We start from the raw sequence: 21,243 nt of genomic DNA on the forward strand, positions 1-21,243 counted from the left end.
TGCACCGATGGTTTGAGCAGATTACAAGGGTGCCCTCTGCTGGTGAGATGCATGAATCTTTTGAATGAGCTGCACTTTTTTCAAAGGCTCATCTTACATTTAAATTTTAAATTGAATTAATCGGATCTAATTAATTAATTAATTACCATCTATAGTGAAAATATCACAAAACCTCAGAGATGTATCTGTTTTAGTTTGTATTCATTTGGTTTTATTTATTTTTTTACAATTGCTGAGTCTGTGGGGGTCAACACACTTTTTCAAAATAATGAAATAAGGAATATTTCTCCTTGTGAAAATCCTTCAAATGAAGCATTTAAAAAAATTATTAGATTAGATTTGAAAAGGATCACACACGATCTTTGTGGCTTGACGCAGAAAATAAACCTTGGAGTCAAGTTTTTGTTAAGTTGCATTAACTGTTTACTGCATCAACAAATTTCTACATTATATACGATCCCCCCGATTAAAATAACTGAACAAACAATACTTGTGCCACATAATTTATTTGTTTAACAATAAAAATGCATAGTTCAGTATATACAAAAACAGCGAAATATAACTTTATTCAAACAATCAAGTCTTTCTAGGTAATAAAAAAAGCGATCACGCTTAAATGGCTGAAGGATACTCTTACAGATACAGTACGTACAAACATCAGGCACAGATTTGGTTTTTATCACTGACCGTTGCAGCTGCTGTTGAACAATAACCACAGGATTCAGGAGAAACGTGTTAACAGTGGGGTGATGCAGCAAATATTAGAAATGAGTGATGTGAAATGATCCAAATCCTGTGAGTTAACAGTCAAAGTCGCTGAAGCATCAAGTTGTTAGTGAATTTTAAAGGTTTCTGAACATTCAATCTTTATCACATTGATATTTTAAGTGGATCATTTTCCCAGAGTTCATTTTTATTACATTTTAATTTTCCTGTCTTGTTGATGCATAAATGCCCCTTGTTTTTTTTTTCTGTACCCACTGGGTCACACCAACACAAAGAGGTCAGAGAACGACACATTCTGGGAAACGAGACCAAAGAAACACTGACGGTCGACACACACACACAGCTCCTGTGTTTCATAAAGAAAAAGTCCTTAAAAAACAGTCAAACCACCAAGAAGTTGCATATCAGCCTGGTGAACAGAAATCAAACAAACAGCCAATCATCAGACAGACGTAGAAATTATAAAAATAAACGATGATGACTTTTAATAACATGTAAACATTTCAAATGTCAAATTACAAATAAACAGGAAATGTACATTTCTTATCGAGGGTATTTGAAGAGTTAGGGGCCGAGATAATGAACAGATGGTGAAAAAAACTAAAATAAATTAGGTGTTATATTAAAGTCAAGGAGTTGCCAGTGTAGGAGGCTATAACCAGCAGGGGGAGCTCTAACAGAGGCGTAAGAACACAGCCTCTCTCTCTCTCACATCAGATGTTTGAACAACAAGGTTCAGGGAACACGAGACTCAATCCAACACTTATGCCACTTATTCTAAGTGTTGACATTCTGGGTACAAACGCTGAAGAACATCCACACGCTGACGTGAAGCCACAGAAGAGAATCAGAGCTTTAACCCGACATTCAAGGAGAGAAAACAAAGAGAGCATCTCCTCCTCCTCCTCCTCCTCGTTCTCCTCCTCCTCTCAGACACATGAATTATCACAAAGGTGCATCTATGTGTCAAGTGTCTGACTGTGTCTCACACAAAGCTGTGAAAGGAACGTTACATAACAAGGAAAGTAAATGTCTGCAGAGATTCTCCTGGAGAGCGAGTGAAAGACAGCGTGTGAGGTAAAGCATCTCTGAGCCGAGCAACAACTAAAACAGAGAGTTTCATTCACCGGGTTAAAACTTTCAGGGGTAAAACATCTCAAAATATCTCTGAACATATCGTAAGCTTTCGAAGGGTGTGATACAAAGAAATCTACTAAGGAAAGGAATTACGAGATGAAGCCTTTAAAATGATCAGTGCCGATTTGTCGAGTAATGAAAGTTGTGTAGCTTCGATATGTTTTCATGATTTTTTTTTCGCTCTCTGACGTCAAAGCAACACAACTTTTAACAACATTCAAGTTCAGACAGAAGCTCGAGCCTGAAGTGTTTCGACATCTCTCTGAAAATGCACTTTGGGTTTAAAAGAGTCTCTTTATTTTTTGGGTCTTTTTTTTCATTTTGAGTGAAGTGAGAGCCTGAAGCAGAGTTGGACAGATTTCTCCATCCATGTCAAGCCAAGCCCAGACCTGCTGAGCTGCACAGTGCTGGACTCCTGTCCCCCTCATTTCCTGAAAACACTCCACCAAACTCCCCTTTTCTAAACTGTGGAAGGATTTGAACTTTTTACATTACACATCTAAAAAATAAAAAAAAAAACAGAAAAAAAAAGCACCATTTATAGGAATCAGAGAGAAGAACTTTGAGAAACTGAATGATTTTAAATTAGCAAACAGAGAATAAAAGAGACAGAACGGTTGAGTTTGAGTTGGAGCAAGTCACAAGTAAATACTTTAGGGAGTGTGGTTCGGAATAGCAGCACAAACTAAGCCTCCAGCAACAATTACCAGGATGTGTTGACCAGGAAGCCCCTTTAAAGCTCGCAGCAATAAACTGCAGCGTATGGGAACCACTGGTTGTACCACCCACTCTTTTGAGACTTCTCACCTTGGGCAAAGAACAAAGAATCCCAGGTGGACACATCCCAGGCTTTAGTCTCCATATTTATATAATACAGCATTGAGACGCTCCATCGTGGAGCCGACAGTGTTAAAGCATTTTAAAGGCCATATAAATAGTTGTGAAATATAAATATGTGCACGCGTAGCCAGACACGGACGCTTTGGGGTAAAGCTAGTTTGACACAGTAAAGCAGGATTCGCTTTTCTATTGAAGTCTGACATCAAGCCAAAATACTACGGTGGTCCTTTTGAGAACCGGAGCCAACAATCCATCTGTCCTCGTTTTCAGAGTGTGATGCATCAACTGCACCAAGCTGAGGATCCAAATATCCATTATTTTTAATATCTTAACTTAAAGCTGCCAACTTGTAGTCCACGGCCCCGTTCAAGATAAAACGTTTATCACTTGGACGTTTTGAGAACAACCCCAAAATGTCTTCTTCTCTGGGTCCATTTCAGTCCGTCCCAAACTGACTGTGGTGGAGTCGTCACTGGCAGTTCAGATCCGGGCTACTGAGCCAGGTCCAGATCTCGATCATCTGCTGCGGCGTCCTTGGGTGAACGAGGATTAAACTCTTGTAGGCACAGGGGTTCGCCCTGTACTTCTCTTCTATGTCAAATGTCCTGAAGCCTTTGTGTTTCTCGGGGCCCAGCCCTATTTTCTTAAGACACATGCCTGTGTAGACATCATCTATTGGGTAGAGCGGGACTCTGTGTGACACGACGTGAAGACGGGCAGCGACGTCACCCGAGTAAAGGTACCCGCCCCCCCCTGCGTATGGCGGATACTTCCCAATGTACATGCTCTCTGGGATGAAGTATTTGACTTTCTTGTCTCTGTGTGGCCCTGCCTCAGTGATCACATCACCCACAAACAGGTCCCTGGCTTTGGGCTCCGAGAGGCCCTTGAGGAAGTCCAGGATGCGGTAGGTGTTGACAAAGACGTCGTCGTCTCCTTTGAAGATGAAGCGAGCCGCGGGGCAACGAGCCTGGATCCATTCCAGGAACAAAACTTCTTTGACGGTTAAATTAAAGAATGAATCCCGGTAATCCCACTGGATGATGTCTCGATGGCGGGCGCTCTCGTCCCTCAGGCTGTGGGATAGATCTGGGTGGTGGTCCCAGGCTGTGGCATTGCCCAGAAGGAAGACAGTAACCACCGTCTGATTGGCTACAACACCTGCCCGTCCCCAGGATTGACGGATAGCCTGGCGGCGGTCAAAGTGCGATACCTGGGATTTAATAGCTAGGAGCAGGAACGGCGGCTTCTTACAGATATTTGGCTGGTCCACCATCGTCGGGTAGGAGCGACAGTGCATGTAAAGCAGAAAGTCCTTGAAGCGGTCTGGCAGGGAGTTGTAGTCTTTCACCTGAGTGGTGACCCTGATGTTCTGCCTGCAGGGGTCAGAGGGGAGACCGGTCTCAGTGAGCCAATCATGCAGTTCTGTGGCGTTGTAGTCAGACGCTAAGATGGGATTGTTCTGGAAGTCCAGGATCTGCTGCTGGCGGTTCCAGTAAGCCGGGACGGGAGCCAGTTTGCTCCAGAAGGGCTCAGAGGGGATGCGCACCTTGGGATTCCCGTTTTTGTCCTGACCGCTGTGTCGGACAATGAGGATAAAAATGAAGAGGTTGATCGTCATGACTGTCACCACAAGCTTCAGCCTCCTCCGCTGCATCGCCATGATCCTGCACCCACCTGAGCAGACACACAAAAGAGGACAGATGTTAGAAAAACACTGTGAATAACAAGGACAGAAGGTTTTAATATTGCATTAATATTCTGATCGATACGTCAGGTAGTCAGGTAAAGACAGTAAACAGGTAGAAGTAACCTGACTGGCACTGAATGTGTCCTTTGGGAATCACTATAATGTCGAACTGGAATAACTCAGAGCAGGAAGAGCAAAAAGAAAAATACACAGAAGAAGAAGAGTTGTGAAAGTCACACCTGCATGGGGTCGTTTATCGTCAGGTCACTTCACTGTTTCCTGTGAAGTGACTCTGCCTGTTGCTTTGAACAGAGAGGTCAAAGGTCAAGTTCAGCTTCCAAACTGCATCCTAAGAAGTGATTACTCAGCAGGTAATGGTACAACCCGAGATGGGATGTAGTGTTCCATCCTTGCAATGAATTTTGGAGCTCTCGAATGATCGGTTAAGTCTCCATCTGATCCTTTGTGGGTCTTTATCCAAACTCTGTTCAATGCATTGTTAAGTTCTGCAATCCTATCAGGGGTTAGTGCTCAGAAATGACGTACGGGCTGGTACAGTTCAGAAGGGTGGTGCTGCCAATAGGGCTTAAATCTGTGAGTCCTGGCATCACTTACACAGTAAAACAAATGTCTGGACTGAAGGGGGGTGTCAAATTTTGCGGTAGTCTGGAGTGTTAACGTGTATTATCTAACGTCATGAGTGGCCAGTGAGGTCAGTCCTGGAACATGGATGCAACATAAGCCGGAGAGTGTTCGGACGATGTCTGAACGCAGCTGTATGTGGCTGCAGCACTCTGTCTTTGTGTGTGTGTGTGTGTGTATACACGCCCTCTGTCTATATTAATATTTGCCAGTGTGGGTAATTAACTTTCTGTTTACCTTTAAAATAGCCTCGGCTCTACATCTCCAGGTTTCGTACACCTGCCAGGCTCTTGGGTCACACTCCCTTCTCTTTGCTTTTTTTTCCCCCTTCAGAAATTCCCTGATCTCGAGCACGGCCTCTCTGGGATCCAACCGACAGAAATCTGTAACAGCAACTGAGAACTTTAATCTCTGTGAGTACTGGGATCACACAGACAATACAGTCTTTCAGGAGGTTTGAGTCCACCTCGGATTTCTGCTTTGGCAGAATCACACATCCCTGCTGATGACATTTTCTCTGCCATCTCTCACGTCTTTCTTTTTCCCGTCTCACCCTCCTTCTTCCCTTCCCCTCCTGGGCCTCTCATTCCACTTCTCTTCCTCCGTATTGTGCTTGCCAGCGAGGCAGCCACAACATTTGCTTGGACTACTGTAGTTTTCTTTAGGTTATTGATGAACCACAACCTTTAGACGGCTGATCGATTAATCCACTAATCCTTGTGGCCCAACTGGTTGATTTGAATGTGATTTGTATGACGAGGCGAAGATAGAAAGAGATACTAACATAAAGGAAATGTTAGATAGCATGATGAAAGAGATGATGTGGAAGATGGTGCACACACACTAATAAATAACACCATATTAAATATAACCTAATTTAAAAGTAATTGTGAACTCAATGTGACAAGTTACCCTGGATATATGTCGGCTCAGTTGGTTTTCCCTCCTCCACAACTGCCCGTATCCTTCCTGCCTCTGTATCATGTTCCTCTCAGCCTCCTAGCAACATCTCTGCACCGCTGCACTCCTGTTTGCTCCCTATCCTTTTGTTTACCCCACCTTTTCCCCCCCCTCTCCTCCTCCATCTGCCTCCTCTGTCCTTCTCCTTGCTGTTTTTTCCCTCCTTTCTCTCAAATTCTGTTCTTGAAAGTCAAGTGACAGCAACAGAGGACGATGACACATAATCCTGACAGTATATCAGAGCGGTATTATGAACAAGGACAAGCCCCGACATTGCTTTACCTCTTTAACCCCCACCTTTTCTTTCATTCTCTGTTGCACATGGATGATGGAGCTTTCCTGTATTGCCATACAAACAAAATGAGTTCTGGGAAATGAGTTGGTGGGGGAAAGGGGGAGGGCTTCTAAAGAACATCATGTTGACAAGACCGCAGCATCCAGACGTCTAATTAACCACCAGAAGTCTGAGGCTAAACATACACCTACCTGCTGGAGCCTGACAGAACATCTGCAGCTGGTTAGCAGGCGTTTGATTCGTCTGTTTGAGCTGAAGTCCTCAGCAGTGGATCAGATATGAGAGTGGTTCGCTGTGTTTACATGGACGGTAATAATGTCAAAGATTGGAAACTAGTTCAAACTCATTCCTGGTTTAATGCCACAAAATGGAGCAGGTTCTTGAAAACTCAATATAAAGTTAACAGGACTCAATTTAAGCACATGAGCAAAGTGCATTTAGGTCATTTTCAGATCCACTTTAAGAGTTTAACGGAAATGGAAAAAAAAGGATGTGGTAATAGCTCAAAGTGGGTTAGCTTACTATACACCTAAATAACGGAACTTCGGCCAGTAGCTGTCTCTCAATCAAAGCAATAAAAAAAGACCCACACGCCTACTATTAATAAGTGGACACACATGCGAGATCGGATCTCACTTCCCCACCCTACATGCAAACAAACAAGTACATCATTTCTGTTCACGAAGACCAGACCTGTGTGTCTGCACAAGCGGGCGAGAGAGAGAGATAGAGGTGGTGGTTACAAACAAATCAACGAGATGAAAAAATATATACGTTTGATTCGTAGTGAAACTGCAGCAGGTCAGAGGACGCCAGCTGAGTAGGACGTCCTTCATATGTTAACCAGGATGCATTTGCATCCACACAGTTTAAAGAATGAGGACACAATGTGGCCCAGACCACCCTCGCATATGGTCTGGCAGTCACCTCCGTTCATGTGGCTTAATGAGGCTTTTATTTCTGAATTTTTCTAGATGTTCGAAAAAGACGTTTGCACATTTAAAAATCTGTGGCAAGTGAATATTTATGTATTTTTGTTCTATCGTTGCACAATAAGTCGGTCATGATAAAACGTTCTTACAAAAGGTGAACATTTCCACCCTCCCTTCTGTTGTTAGGCTCTTAAAACAGATTATTTTTACAGTTCGTCGCTGGTGCAGGTTGGATCTTTGCAACAACAGTGGGCCAGATGGACTTTGATGCTGTTTGCAGAGTAACTGATCAGCACAGACAGCAGGGGTGTGGTGAATTGATTAGATCTGAGGGGACAATGCCAGGCTGTGTTTGACCGTTGTGGTTTCCACCTGATAAAATGTTCAGTGAAGAGGCTTCCCACCTGGGTGGGGGAAGGGCGGGAGGGAATAAGAACAATGTGTGTGTGTGTCTTTCTATAGTTATGAGGACAAACTGAGGTTCAGAACCATTGTTGTCCTTCTCTTCAATTTGCATGTATGGAAAGATTATTTGCATTATTTTGACAGTGGACGTTATATGAATGTAAGTTGACAGCTTGGCAAGAAAATAATCAACTTTACAAAACCATCACTGTGAGGAAAGGTTGGCGGTCGTCACATTTTCAAAATGTGGGTTTAGGGTTTGAATTAGGTTTAGGGGTGGGACTTTAGTTGTGATGGTTAAGCGTAGTTTTGGTGCATTATGACAATGAGTGTCCTTGTACCGATACAAAGCATGTGTGTATGTGTGCTATTAGTTCTCACTGATACAAGAAGAAATTAAGGTTTCTGGAGGTTTGAGGTCACACAGTAGAATGTTACCTGTGCAGGTGAGCGGGCCTCCTCAGCTTGACTCGTCTTTGCGTCTCCTCTCGGCTCTTTTACCCCATACTTAGCTCTGCCCTCTGGGGAACAGGAGCCAGTGCGGAAAAGGGATGAAGGGAAGGCGTGGAGGAGCGGAGGTGGGGTTGAGCCTGACAACAGATGAAACAAGCATTGTGTCAACAGCTGACGGGAACTTGAAAAACCACTTCCCTTTTTCCAAATCTAACAAATGTGAACTAAAGAAGGAGAATAATCAACCCACAGGAAGTGCCGGTTAACTGCCGAAGAGAAGGAAGAGAGCGCGAGACACTGATTCTGACTCATAATTAGACTAAGTGATCGACAGCTTGTCCCATCATCAGCCATTGATTAGCACTGACTGACATGTGAAAAACAAAATGGTACATGGAATATCGTTAAAACATCACAAATAAAAAAATAAAGGAAATAACGGCAGAATAGGATCTTATCAAAGACCCTGGTGTGAAACTGAGTTTCATTAATCATTAATCCATCAGCTGTGTTGGTTAGATATGAGGAGGCGTATCACTTTTCAAACGGCCTGAAACATTCACTTCCAGATAAAAGAGCAGAGGAGAGGAGTCAGTTAACAAAGCAAGGTCTCTGTGTTTTCTGAAAACGCTCATGGACTCCGATCGAAGGATGACCCGTGTATTCTGGATTTTACTCTAGGTTTGCACATGTATTCAAAAAAAGGTAAATAATAAAAACTGATATTTGGCAGTTTAAAATTTTTGTACCTGTCCCATCAAAGCCATTTTGAAGTGGAATGATTATTCAGGGTCAAGGTCAAGTTGTGTTCGCAGAACAAAACTAAATGAGTTAAAAACCCGACAATCACAATCGATCTCACATTACATAAGTCTTAGAGAAGCAGCCTTCCTAAAGAGTCTAGTGTGAAAGAGGTCACCAGGGACAGACGTGACCCGGGCTCATGTTGCTGATTACCTTGCATGTGTAACAGCAGATAAGGAGGCAGCGAAGCAGACAAGTGTCCAACACCGAGGCCACACCAGGTCCCCTGGACAAAGTTCAACGCCTCACAGACAGAGGGGGGAATAATGATGATAAATGAGAAACACAAGATAAACTCTCGTGAGGAAACATTCCTGCAACGTTGCAGTTTGACCGAACTGTTTGAACGGTGCACTGAACACAATGGAAAAAGGTTTTCATCATTGCACTGTGAAGAGCGAGAGGAATTTTGGTTAAACATTTAACCATCTCCCTGCAGGCTCTTGTACCAGGCAACAAGTTTTTACAAGCCTGGGTAAAGGGTTCAAATTCCAGGTTTCCTCGCAGCTATGCTTTTCTGACACGGCAGAAAAACCAAGGAGTGAGTCACACTGGACGGCTGCAGGTGAGGAGCAGAGGAGGTTTGAACCTGAAACTAGTGTCCAGGTTTTTCATTATTTTTTTTTTTACAATCACTTAAATATTCAAGGCATGTTGCAAGAAAAAATATCCTTTCACTCAATAATGCCCAAACTCTCATTCACACTGTTATCTCCAGGTTACTGCCGGGCTCCCCCAGAAATCAATCAATCTGTTCCTAACACAGCAGTGAGGGTTCTGACAAGAAGTTCAAAGTATGATCACATCACACCCATTCTCACCAAACTGCACTGGTTACCTGTGGCCTTTAGAATTTTAATCCTCGTCTTTTAAATCACTGAGAGACCTTACGCCGTCGTACCTTTCAAACCTCCTCGTCCCTTATATCCCTGCTCGTACTCTTCGATCTGGCAGACCTAAAGAAAGATGAGTAATGCTGCTCCGTTTCCATCACAACTAGAGAGGCACTTAGTGCAGTGCATACCTCCGCCACAGTCAACAGTCCCCTTAAATTCAATTACGCTGCACAAAATTACACACAGCCCAAAAGATATCAGTCCCGATCCATTAATCATTCCCTGTGAAAATGATGACAACGTCAAAAAACACTGACAATGTTAAAGAAAGTGAAAGTGAGGGGTGACAACATAACGTCCTTCATTTGTTTTATAGTGAATTTAAGTTATTGTTTAAAACAATAAACATCAGTGTTGTGATTCGGTTGCAGAAATGTGAGTCTCCTCAGGGGCTTCTCCAATGACAAGTGATTCTAATCACCAACATTCAGGGGCCAGCTCGACTTCTCCCGACGGACGTCTCTCATGTTCTGCTTCTTAAATTCCACAGTGGGGTTCGATGTGACGTCCTCCAAGAGACGCAGAAGGAAAAATAAACAAAGACCACCCCCCCCCCCCCTACAATTGAATCAGCTTGAGTTACTCTCAGAGCCTTTGCTTAAATCTCTCTCAAATGGCCCATTAACAAAAGCATTGTTGAGGACACAAATAAATCAATGTCTTCCATCAAAGATTACTGCCTGTCCCCACCAACCAGGAATACAAAAGAGCTTCAGCTACTCTGGTTCACCGGCACTTTCCACTGTAGAGTGTTACCTCTAGAAGTCATTTCCATTTTGTTTTCTCTTGCCGTACGTTCATGCGTTAAGCAAAGCGGTTAGAACCATGAATAGTACCATGCCAATAAAGTTGCTGATACGTACCAGTGTTAGAATGTGTTGCACACACGCACACACCACCATGCACTCGTGTGGGTTAAAGCTGGAAAAGAGCTATTTTTGAGCACAGCTTGACCCGGGTCAGAAATATATAAGAGGATATTTCGGCACGAGGGAATGTGGGGGCCTAATAGCGACATGGTGCGAAAAGAAGCGCACCATAAATAGCCCGAGGGCTGCAACCGGGAGAGGTGCTGCCTGAGCTGGAGCCTGCCCATCAAATATCGACAGTCATCACCATTATTCACAAAGGCCAAAGGTCCCCCTTCATGTGTTGGAGCGAGTCACAGACACGTGGGCTTGACTGATGACTTCACTGGCCTTTAAAGATGGGAGTGCTGGTTTTCGTCTTAGTCGCAGCTAAAAATAACACAAGGGTTTTGTACTACAGCTATTGAGGTTTGTTTTTAAATCAAGTTCATGATTTGTTAACTAACCTTCAAAACATGATGAGGTGACATGAATAATAGTCTTTTTACAGGGAAGTTGGACATGTACCCCTGATGGGACAATGAATTGATGTCCATTCAGTGTTGACAGCCAAACCAAAACCATCACCATCATGAATTCATACATAACCCTAAACACAATTCACACATTACCCCTGAACTCAAACAGGACCTCAGACTTGATTCAGGCTTTGGTCTCCACAAGGTCGGCTGGTACAGACAAGGTCAGTGTTTAAAGTGGAAAAGGTCCGAAAGAGGTAACGTGTACTGTATAAACACACACACACACACACACACAGACACACACAGACACACACAGACACACACAGACTTACTTAACTTAGAATGGAATTCTTCATTATCAACAGATACTTGCCACATGCTTCACATCTCTCACACACTATGTAATCTACATGAGTGACTGATAAGCTTTGGCTCAATTAATGCAGAACACATACCACGTTCAGTCCTGACACATGATTCACAGTGGGATCTGAAGAACAAGGACACCGTGTACATAACTGAGGCTGCACAATGTATATCATACTTTATACTGACTGGATGCTAGAATATCAGCTGTGACATAATCTGAATTCCTGTTACTGATATCAAGCCCTGCGTTAGTAGAGCCAACCCTTCGCCTGCTGCTTGTCTTGAGAACTTAACGCTGTTCTTCAAAGAAACAGCAACTCAAAATAAATTCATACCAACGGCTTATAAGGGAAAGTGAGGTAGACAAGGAAGTGTGCCTCAGCGAGGGACAGGACACACACCCACACACACACACACACACAATGGTTTGGTTTACAGTAATGCAACTCAAGATAATGCAGTGCAGCAGACAACCATCTCATTACGCTGTTTAAGTGATGGAGTAATTTGACTCTGAGGATAAATCATGTTTACAAAAGTTGATGCAAGTAAACAGAGAGAATGATGAATGCTGATCATTTGCATGCAGCCATTTTATCAGCTCGGTTTTACTTGGGGCTGGAACATATGGCCAGAAATGATAAAGGAAAAAGGTTCATATCACAAATAGTTGTAAGACTGATTTTTGCTCCTGAGGAAAGGTTGAAGTTTCAAACCCTGAGGTAGATCAATTATGAGTTTGCACGATGCATAACATATCAATATATATTGAACTTTTGTTATATTGCTATTGATGAAAATTATTGATATTGTTATTTTGCCCAGCCTTAGTTTTCGTGATAATAAATAAAATAATAAAGTCATGTCAGAGTGAGCAGAGAAGCAGCCAAACCCACGTCGCCGTCTACACTTCCCTTCTTCATGCATTACACAATGAGTGACATACATGATCACATTAGTAAAAAAAGAGTACTGACATGTCACAACTCATGTCTCAGAAAATGAACTCAGTTTCTACTGAGATCAAAATCATGCAAAGAAAATCCCGTTATAAAGCATGAAGTCAATATATGAGTCAATATATAAAAAAAGAAAGAGTCAGTATGATTTGCACATGATGAAGCTGGAGCCTTGGACACCCTTGTAATAATCTTTTTAAAGATAATGGAATTAAAAATGAATGGCCTGAAGCAACCTGTATATTCTCAAACACATGGTTGCAAATACAATAAAACAAGAAACCATTCAGAACAAGTTGAGGAAATCTGATTGGTTCCTGTGAAGGAAACTGGTATATCCGGTATTGCTTCTGAATTATGATCTATAAATGTCTAAATTAGTATGTTACACATCCTCAGGAACTTAGACAGGAAGACTGAGGTACACTCCAGACAATAGTGCACAATCTTCTAAAAGATGACCATAAACATGTCCCACCTTCTGGCAAATAAAAAAGAATATATTAAACGATAAAACTGATTTATACCAAATTTCTTGCCGTGTTGTGCCTGTGACAATGCTGGGCAGCAAACTCGTTGATCTGTGACCTCCGTCTCCAAACAGTCACATCCTGTTGCAGCACAGACGCCTCCGCCTCCTAAACGAGATGGTCTCATCTCTTCCAGGCAGCTCACACAGAGGAGGAAGTGGATGAACAGAAATGCCGTGACATCAGTCCCTCCAGGTTCTCGGTGGTGGGATTTCCTGCTTTTTTCGTGTATAACAGTAACCTGAATACGTTTGTGGTTTGACCAAAGGGGGAAAAACTCATGAAATCAGTGATTAACTATTTTCTGATATTTTAAAGCCAAAACTGTTGAAAAAAATCCAGCAGATCACTTGTTAATAAATGGCATTCGCAGCCCAACTGTGTTCTTAAGCTGCATAAAATGACACACATTCATAGATAGCAGTCCCCTAAATATTCCCAGAATTATTCATCAAGATCCATGAATTAGTCCTGCTACCAAACAAAAAAACAAAAGGACTGGGGCAAAAATCCTTTGGAGGTATAATAAATAAATAAAGTTGTGCCCCTAAGTTACCAAAAATACCTGATCATTGCTGGGAAATGTAGTTAAGCTAGTAGCATGCTTTCACATTGTGCAGTCTACAGTGCACATGATGATATAATTGAGATAATGCCGGCACTTTGAGATTCAATACCTGTCAGTGCAAAGCTACATATCCTGTGTTTGAAATTGTGTTGTTGGCAGATAAGATGTAGTACTCTATCCCCCCCCAGAGTCATGCTGAAATGTAATCCCAGCAAAGTGTCTCTGAAGTGGACGGAAAACAGTGGAAACAAAATCAGACCCTGAGACACAGGCCACACATTAAGTTACAGGTTGTTGTAAGTGCCCCCAATAGAAAAGGTCTTGCTGCTGCAAAACCGTCGGCTAAGCAGGAGATCAATTATTCATCAGGTTTGTTCCAAGGTAAATATTTTGAGATTGAACGTCTCAGATGTGATCTGATCAAGAAGCTCTGAGTCACGTCTTGTTATAACAGTTGTATCACACTGTCTATGTCTGTGTCTAATATCTCCATGGCTCATTTCCCCCTTCATCAAATTCCTCCTCCCACAGCACGGCTTCTCCGCAAGTACATTTCCTTTCCACTCATTCTGGTAAAGTACAGGAAAGCGAATGCGAAATCAGACTAATGAGTGGCACAAGAGCATTAAAACAAATGCAGACAGAGAGTCAAGGCAATCAATGGCAGTCCGGGTTTGATGGATCATACCAGTGACCACTGGATCTAAAATATTTAAATGTTTTAAATAATTTAAACAGCGTGGAAAAGTGATGTTTTCCTGTTTGAATTATAATGGAACTGCATTGAGGTTAAAATCCCTTCTTCCTCTCTGCCACTGAGAAGTGCTGTTTTTAAAACAGAGACTGCCCAACTAGATATCAGAAGGAGTTCCACGGCATCCATGTATTTATATTCGTATGTCAGAGGTTTTAAACTGAGCGAGACCTCAGTCAAAACTCACTCATTTCACTTGTGAGGGGGAAACTAGCGGTGATTCAAGAGAGAAATGATACTGGCTGCAGAACAATGCAGATGTGTGTTGGTTTCACACACCAGCCCACTGAATGTGAAACATCCTGCAGTTTAACCACTTTTATCTCACATACGATGATCGAGTTACAAAGACAACCAGTACGCCCTCTCTGAATTCACTCACAAATGAATCTGCTGAATACATGTAAGGTATCACTTACAGTAAAGGCTGTTGGTCATCATAGGCTATACTTTGTTAGTTTATCATCCCCCCCCCCCCCCCTTTAAAACTCTTTAAAACTCATGTATTTACCACAATCAGGAAATGCTGATGTCGGTAAAGTGGCTGTAATATTATGGATTAGTTGTGTACATGCTGCACTATATCGCTGTAAGCCGTTTTTAATGGATCTTGGAAATCAGTGGCAGCCAAACATAAATAACAGCAGTTACTTTAGACACTGGCAAACACACGTTGGATTAAGATTCTCACTCAGCCATTGTTTGTGATTTTCAAACGGTCATTCCAAACATGATCATTAAGTATTTTGTTTTGTGTAATCTGATTACTTAAGTATCTCATCATACAACAGACGCTGTAGATGCTATAGTGAGTCCTGACTTCTGATGTATCTTCTCTTTCAGAAGTTAACGACAAACACAGGAAGCAGAAAACTCTCAGGCACAACTTCTGCTGCAGACATGAAGCAATGCACTTTACTCAATGCGAAACAGATTTAAGAGTTTACTCAGAGTCAGTCAGATCAATTTAAAGTTTGGGTGCTGATGCTTCTATTAGGGAGTAAAAACATTCTGATACAGATATATTGGTTGATATATATAAAAAAACAAATACAACCAAATATATAGATCTTGAAATTAAGAAAATAAACAATTTTCTGATTTAAAATCTAATCATACATGCAATATTTTCTGCATAGTTTATTTGATAAGTTGATATATTACTGGCTCTAATATCTATCTCATAATTATCAAGGTACGTTCAGTCAAGCTAACACATAAACTGTACGTGTTGCCTCAAACACTGATGCCTGGAAAGTGATAATTAGAGCCAAAATACTGTATGGTTGATTATCACCATACACATTAAGGTGGACTGGTAGCTAAAGAGGTGCCAGTTCACCTCCTGGGCACTGCCGTGAACTGCATGTAAAAAATGAGTGTAAAAAGGATTTCCCCTTGAGGGATCAATAATGAAAAATAAATTTAAAAAATTGTCCAGAAGATAATAACAACACCAGTTTCATACTTGTGCGTCTTGGGCTTAACTGATCCAGGACGTGTTTAGCATGGTTCTGCATCAATGCTTGAAGCAAGTGGGAAACTGTCGGCTGAACCTTTGTCAGATGTGGGGAAACTGCAACTGCACCATCGTGGGTTACACAACGGTTAGCACATGCAGCAGTTAGCACATGCAGCGGTTAGCACATGCAGCGGTTAGCACATGCAGTGGAACAAATTCTTGACAGACAACCGCTGTGCTTGGTGGCAACACCTCAGTGGTGCTGTTCAGTTTTAGTGTTACTACAGATCAGTTGATTTCTCTGATTCCAGTTGGTGCTATAAGATTCACTTTACTCAGATGACAGAGATTAAACTGGTATCAATCTTCTCAAGAGAAGCTTGCTCAGGCCTAAACCAGCAGCTACAAACAAAGAAATATAGGGTTCTGCCCGAGCAGCGGCAGTAACACCAGCTGAGCGAAGCTGCTGTCAGCTGTCGTGGAGCCATGTCTGGTTTCCCACTAATGTCCGGTGAAACCGGACTCAATTATACTTATTATTATTGCTGACACCAGAGGAAAGACAGGGACACTGCAGGTGGATAACGTCAGACTTTCATTCAACCAAAACAGAAAGAAACAACCAGCGAGTTTGGGAACAGTAGAACCCACTCGAATATCTCTGTTTGACTGGAATTCAATAAACAAATTTTCCTGAGAAAACAGAGGAGGATGTTTAAGACACATACAATACAGTCTTGACTTCCGTCCCCCGGGAAGTTTCACTACAATTCACACCTTAGGACACATGACTCACAGGGGGCACTCTGAGTCAACGACCCGCAAGCGACTCCCAACGAAACCAACAGCACGGAGGGTCCAGCTTCTCAGGTTACCTCAACGACTCCTAACGACCCTACAAGTTAAAAACCTGGGACTCAGCCACTTTACTAAAGAAGCCTCTTGGATGAGAGGTGAAACTTATCCAAAACCGACACTACTGCTATTACAATAATAAAAACATACATACCAGCCTGTGGAAGTATGGATTGCTATAACCGTGAGCCCTCAGGTTGAAAAACAAATACATACAGAGAATGAAACTACAGATCTCTCTTGTCATCTAGTGTGACCATCAGTGTTGAAAACAAACACAGATGATTAATATTAGAATATTAGTCACAGTACAGCGCTACTGCTGTTTTGGGTCAGCTAAGAAAAAGATATTTTTGGGAAGGAGGAAATTGCAGTTTTATCTGGATGAAAGCAATATACTGGATTGGTGCTTAGACTACCCACCACTGTATTTTGTGCAGTATGAGAGGCTGGTCTCAGTATCAGACCATCTTTCAGTAAAACAGTTCTGCTGTGAGATGTCATTTCAAACTGTGTGACAGTCTCCCTTCACATGAAAGTGCACGTTCCTGTGTCACCATGAACAATGAGAACGTGGTTACAGTACAGAGCTGATGGCATGTCCCCATAATTAGCAGCACCCGTGGGAATCTTCAGGTCTCCCATTTGGGATGTGCTGAAATTAGTGACCTTGAAATCCTTGACATAAAACAAAGACTTATGAGGAGCCTTGGAAAAATAATATTAATATTTTCCAAGTAATACCCTGAACGTTTGTTAAGAGTTATAAACCGGATTAGAGCATCTCAGCCGAAACAGAAGCTGTCAGTATTCTGCTGTACATCTAAGTCAGGCACACTCACTAGTTGATGAATAGACAACCTGCCTCTTAAATTGTTCTTGCAGAAACATGACATCCCCCGTGTAGATGGCTGTTATTAGCAATGTCTCATCTTCACATCTCCCAGAGGAGGCAGAGGAAATGTCCTGACTCTAAAAAGGTCACAGGTTTGATTTAATCATCAGGTGAATCACACACACCCTTTGACGGACACAGTGTCCTTGACAGTAAAGTGGAGGTTGTTGTTGCTCACCGACTGTTCTCCATCTGAAGGAAAATGCACGTGACTCATTATGAGAAGAAATTACTGACTTATTATGCGGAGGGTTCGTCTGAATGGCTAAAGTGAATTTGAGACCGAAGACTCTTTGCTCGTCCATTTGGCCGAGACCCAACATCTCAATCTCGACCACAGCAACTCGACACTTTAATGACAAACTACCTTAATCTCTTTATCAATAAAAAAAACAGCTCATCCCTACAGACATGAACACACAACAAACATTTTAACTTGCTTTATCCAAGGCTACTCGTCACAAGACATGCGTAATGCTCTACGCTGAGCAAGTCGTATCACAAGCTACTGACCATGCAGATGCAGATGTGTACTAAACACTGAGATGAGCCACATCTGAAGAGTCATGGGAAGATAATAAGAGCTGTTGTCATGGAAAACAATCTGACAAACAAAACAGTTAACTGTAAAATAAGATAAGATATCCAGGGTTTGGTATTTGTGTGAGAACAGGGTCAAAACACGAGGGAATCTTTTTACTCAAAAGTCGGATCTTTTCTTTATAAAATCTGCATTTAAACCTTAAATCAAGTTTTCTGGGAAACAAATATAATTTTATCATACATTTTTTTCATAGTTTTCACTGTGTGTGGTCATAATTTAGCCCCGTTTTCATTCGCCTGCAAGCGGAATGAAGGCGACTGATTCACATTGTGGTTTAGACTTTAATGTCTAAACATAGCAGAGCTGAGGAGCTGACACACGCATCTGCCCAGAGAACTCTGGAAAATGTTGCTCATGCGATTAAAACCTTTTATCATATTGATGCAGAGCACATGTGGCGTCAGAGAGGAAGAGCACAGTCTCGAGGAAGAGTAGAATTCTGGTGTATTCTTCACATTTGTTCCAGTTGAAAATGTACTGCGGTCAAGTGAGTCATTCAAGCCATGTGCAGGTGGTTTTCAGGTCAGTCTCTGACAAAGCCTCTTGAGATCACTCATTTTTCTGGTGTCACGAAAATTGAGGTTTTTACCAAAGCAGCATCACTGACCTGGATTCAGAGGTGTCTGCTCAGACGCTAACGTTGGCTTTATCGCCACCTACTGACCCAGCATCATTATTTGAGTGTTGTGTTCTTCTCAGGATGGTAGTGGAGACACGGCTCAATGTTTCTGTTAAGTTTGATTTAAATCAATCGATATAAAGGCGGTGAAACATCATTATCTGGAGCTGAGACTGACTCGCAACTACTGCGGCTCCATAGCTACCGCACAGACTCTGGTTACGAACTTGCAAGATGGCGGCGTTGGGGATATTTTGGCTTCACTTCTGGATAGTGGGAGAAAGTGGAGCTGCATCGTCGACCGCAGAGAGAAGAAGACCGTCAACATCCACATGTCAGAATTGGTTCCCTCAGGTGCCTGCTTCAAATCTAACATTAGCATTAAGTGCTTGGTTTGTTTGTTTTTGCTAAGGCCTCAGGGACACCGTCAGCTCCAAGTTTGATAAAAACGTATTTACACAGCTCCGGGCAACGACTAGTATTCCCAGGTATGAGTCCTCCATCCAAAATAAACAGGAACACATGGATAAAACATAAAAGTAGAACATGTCAGTGACAGACTCTGAACTGTCCCAGACTGACTGATGTCCCACACACAGAGCAGCAGCTCCTCCACAGTTCACACTGGATGTTAGCTCTGAACTGTTGAACTTATTTCTGCTCAGGATCTTTCCCGCAACTTGTTTCCTGTTGTTTCCAACTCTTCACCTTCACGCGCCTGGCTCCCTCGCACAGTCTCGCTATTCTTGAAGAGACGTACGTAAAGGCTCAGTTTACAGTCGTATGTGCGTGTGTGTGTGTGTGTGAGGAGGTGAAGACTCGCAGGAGTAATGGTGGATACTCACAGTTCACCGGTCGGTTCTCCTCATGTGCTTGAGGACTCAGCTCCTCCGAGGAGCCCCGGCTTCCCTCCGTCCACGCGACGTCACCGGGAAAACTCTCGGTACATCCACGCGACTCGGTTTCTCCGGCGGGGAGACGTCGGCTCTCACGCGGCTCCTGGTTGACGCTGCGCCGAAGACTGACTCTGAAGCACACCGAGGAGGAGGAGCCGGAGAGAGGGAGGAGGAGCGGGAGGAGGAGCGGGAGGAGGAGGAGGAGGTGGACTACGCCTTTCAGCGGTTGTTGTGGGCGGAGCACGCGCACACACGCACCCTCCTAACTTTATTAGTGTTTGTGGATTTAATGAGCACTTCATTACTCAGGAGGAATGTTTTATATTTAAAGTTTGTGTTTTCAAATACCATTCCTAAGTTTCACGTACGAATGCAATTTGTATTCTCCCAATGTAAATATTAGTTTAAGTCCATTCATATGTTTCTATATGTTTTATATTCCTTACACTTAAGTATTCTATCTTACTTAATACTTAATGATGCCTATTTTTGATTCTTGCTAATTTCCCCACTGAGAGACTGATACAGGATTATCTTATCTTATCTCAGTAATCGGCTGCAGCATAGCTTGTCTTTTTGATATAATAACCAAGGCGCCAGGAGAAGAAACTCCTGTCGCCTCGTTGACCTGGTGATCTTTTCATTTTTAATTTTCACCTCATCCAAGGGGAACTCTACCCATATAAATATGGATTGATAAGGGACTCCACAAATGTTTTTTAAACAACCACAATCTCCGAGGGCCTGACCCTGAGTTTTTTACTTAACCTAATCCTAACATAAACCTAATTCTAACTCTAACTCTAAAACCAAGTGTTAACCCTCAAACAGTCCATTGAAAAAGTGAGGACCAGCCAAAATATCTTCACTCTCCTGAAATGTCCTCACTTTGTAGGGTCTATGCTCAAAATGGTTCTCACAAAGATATAAGAACAAGAACACGCACACATCTAGGTTGTTTATTTTATAAAGGTGTGTTCGTTTGTGAACAGGAAGATGAACCCTCGGCCACGTGTCACAGCACAAACCAGTTAAGGTGGATTCACTTCCCAAAGGTGAGGCTCTATTTGACATTACAGTTCCAAACCTTTAAGACTCATGAATCATTCCTTTGGCAATTCAGAAAAACAAAAAAGCAGAGGAACGGTTACCTTTCCTCATGAAACTGTAAAAACTGTATTTTAACACTCAAAAGAAAAAGTAAGAACAGAAGCCTGCGATAACATTAGAAGATGATGGGGAGTTTGAAAAACTCCTTTGGGCATTTCGTGAGAGGATTCAGGACATGAAAAGCAAACAAAAGAACTTGAAAATGCTGTTTGATGAGGAACAAGCTGACGTGTCTGTAAACCTGCAATTAAGAATGACTGAGCAACGAGCTCTAAGCTACAACAACCTCCATCCGCTTTACTCCTTTAAACTGTGTGTACGTACCTGAGGGGGTTTCCCATTCTGAGGGGACTGCTGGTGACAACCATCTGCTGTGAGTAGTTTTCATTCATAAGTTTATTTCATTCATCCACCAAACTAAAACAAATGAAATGCAAACGCAAAATCTCCAATCTTGAAAGAAAAGGAGCAGAAAGAAGAATAATCGTATATAATCTGCACCTCTTTCCCAA

General features: G+C 42.4%; 1 protein-coding gene across 4 annotated transcripts; it reads right to left on the bottom strand.

Annotated features, from left to right (window-relative positions):
• Positions 1-487: 487 nt before the first annotated feature.
• Positions 488-19,762, bottom strand: b3gnt2b (UDP-GlcNAc:betaGal beta-1,3-N-acetylglucosaminyltransferase 2b). 4 transcript variants are annotated; one of them, XM_020107084.2, is made up of 4 exons: positions 19,571-19,762; positions 8,066-8,217; positions 5,273-5,418; positions 488-4,380 (listed from the first exon to the last, which is right to left on the bottom strand). In XM_020107084.2, exon 4 carries the CDS (start codon positions 4,364-4,366, stop codon positions 3,173-3,175), a length of 1,194 nt encoding a protein of 397 aa, XP_019962643.1. In that variant the 5' UTR covers positions 4,367-4,380; positions 5,273-5,418; positions 8,066-8,217; positions 19,571-19,762; the 3' UTR covers positions 488-3,172. The 4 variants fall into 4 exon arrangements, 3 of the variants coding, with proteins under 3 accessions (XP_019962643.1, XP_019962642.1, XP_069394658.1); XM_020107083.2 differs by lacking the exon at positions 5,273-5,418 and having other exon boundaries at positions 19,571-19,759; XR_011246037.1 differs by lacking the exon at positions 488-4,380 and having other exon boundaries at positions 5,319-6,582; positions 19,571-19,759.
• Between the last annotated feature and the right edge of the window lie 1,481 nt (positions 19,763-21,243).

Source organism: Paralichthys olivaceus, chromosome 14, assembly GCF_024713975.1.
Source record: "Paralichthys olivaceus isolate ysfri-2021 chromosome 14, ASM2471397v2, whole genome shotgun sequence".
Classification (NCBI taxonomy): Eukaryota; Metazoa; Chordata; class Actinopteri; order Pleuronectiformes; family Paralichthyidae; genus Paralichthys; species Paralichthys olivaceus.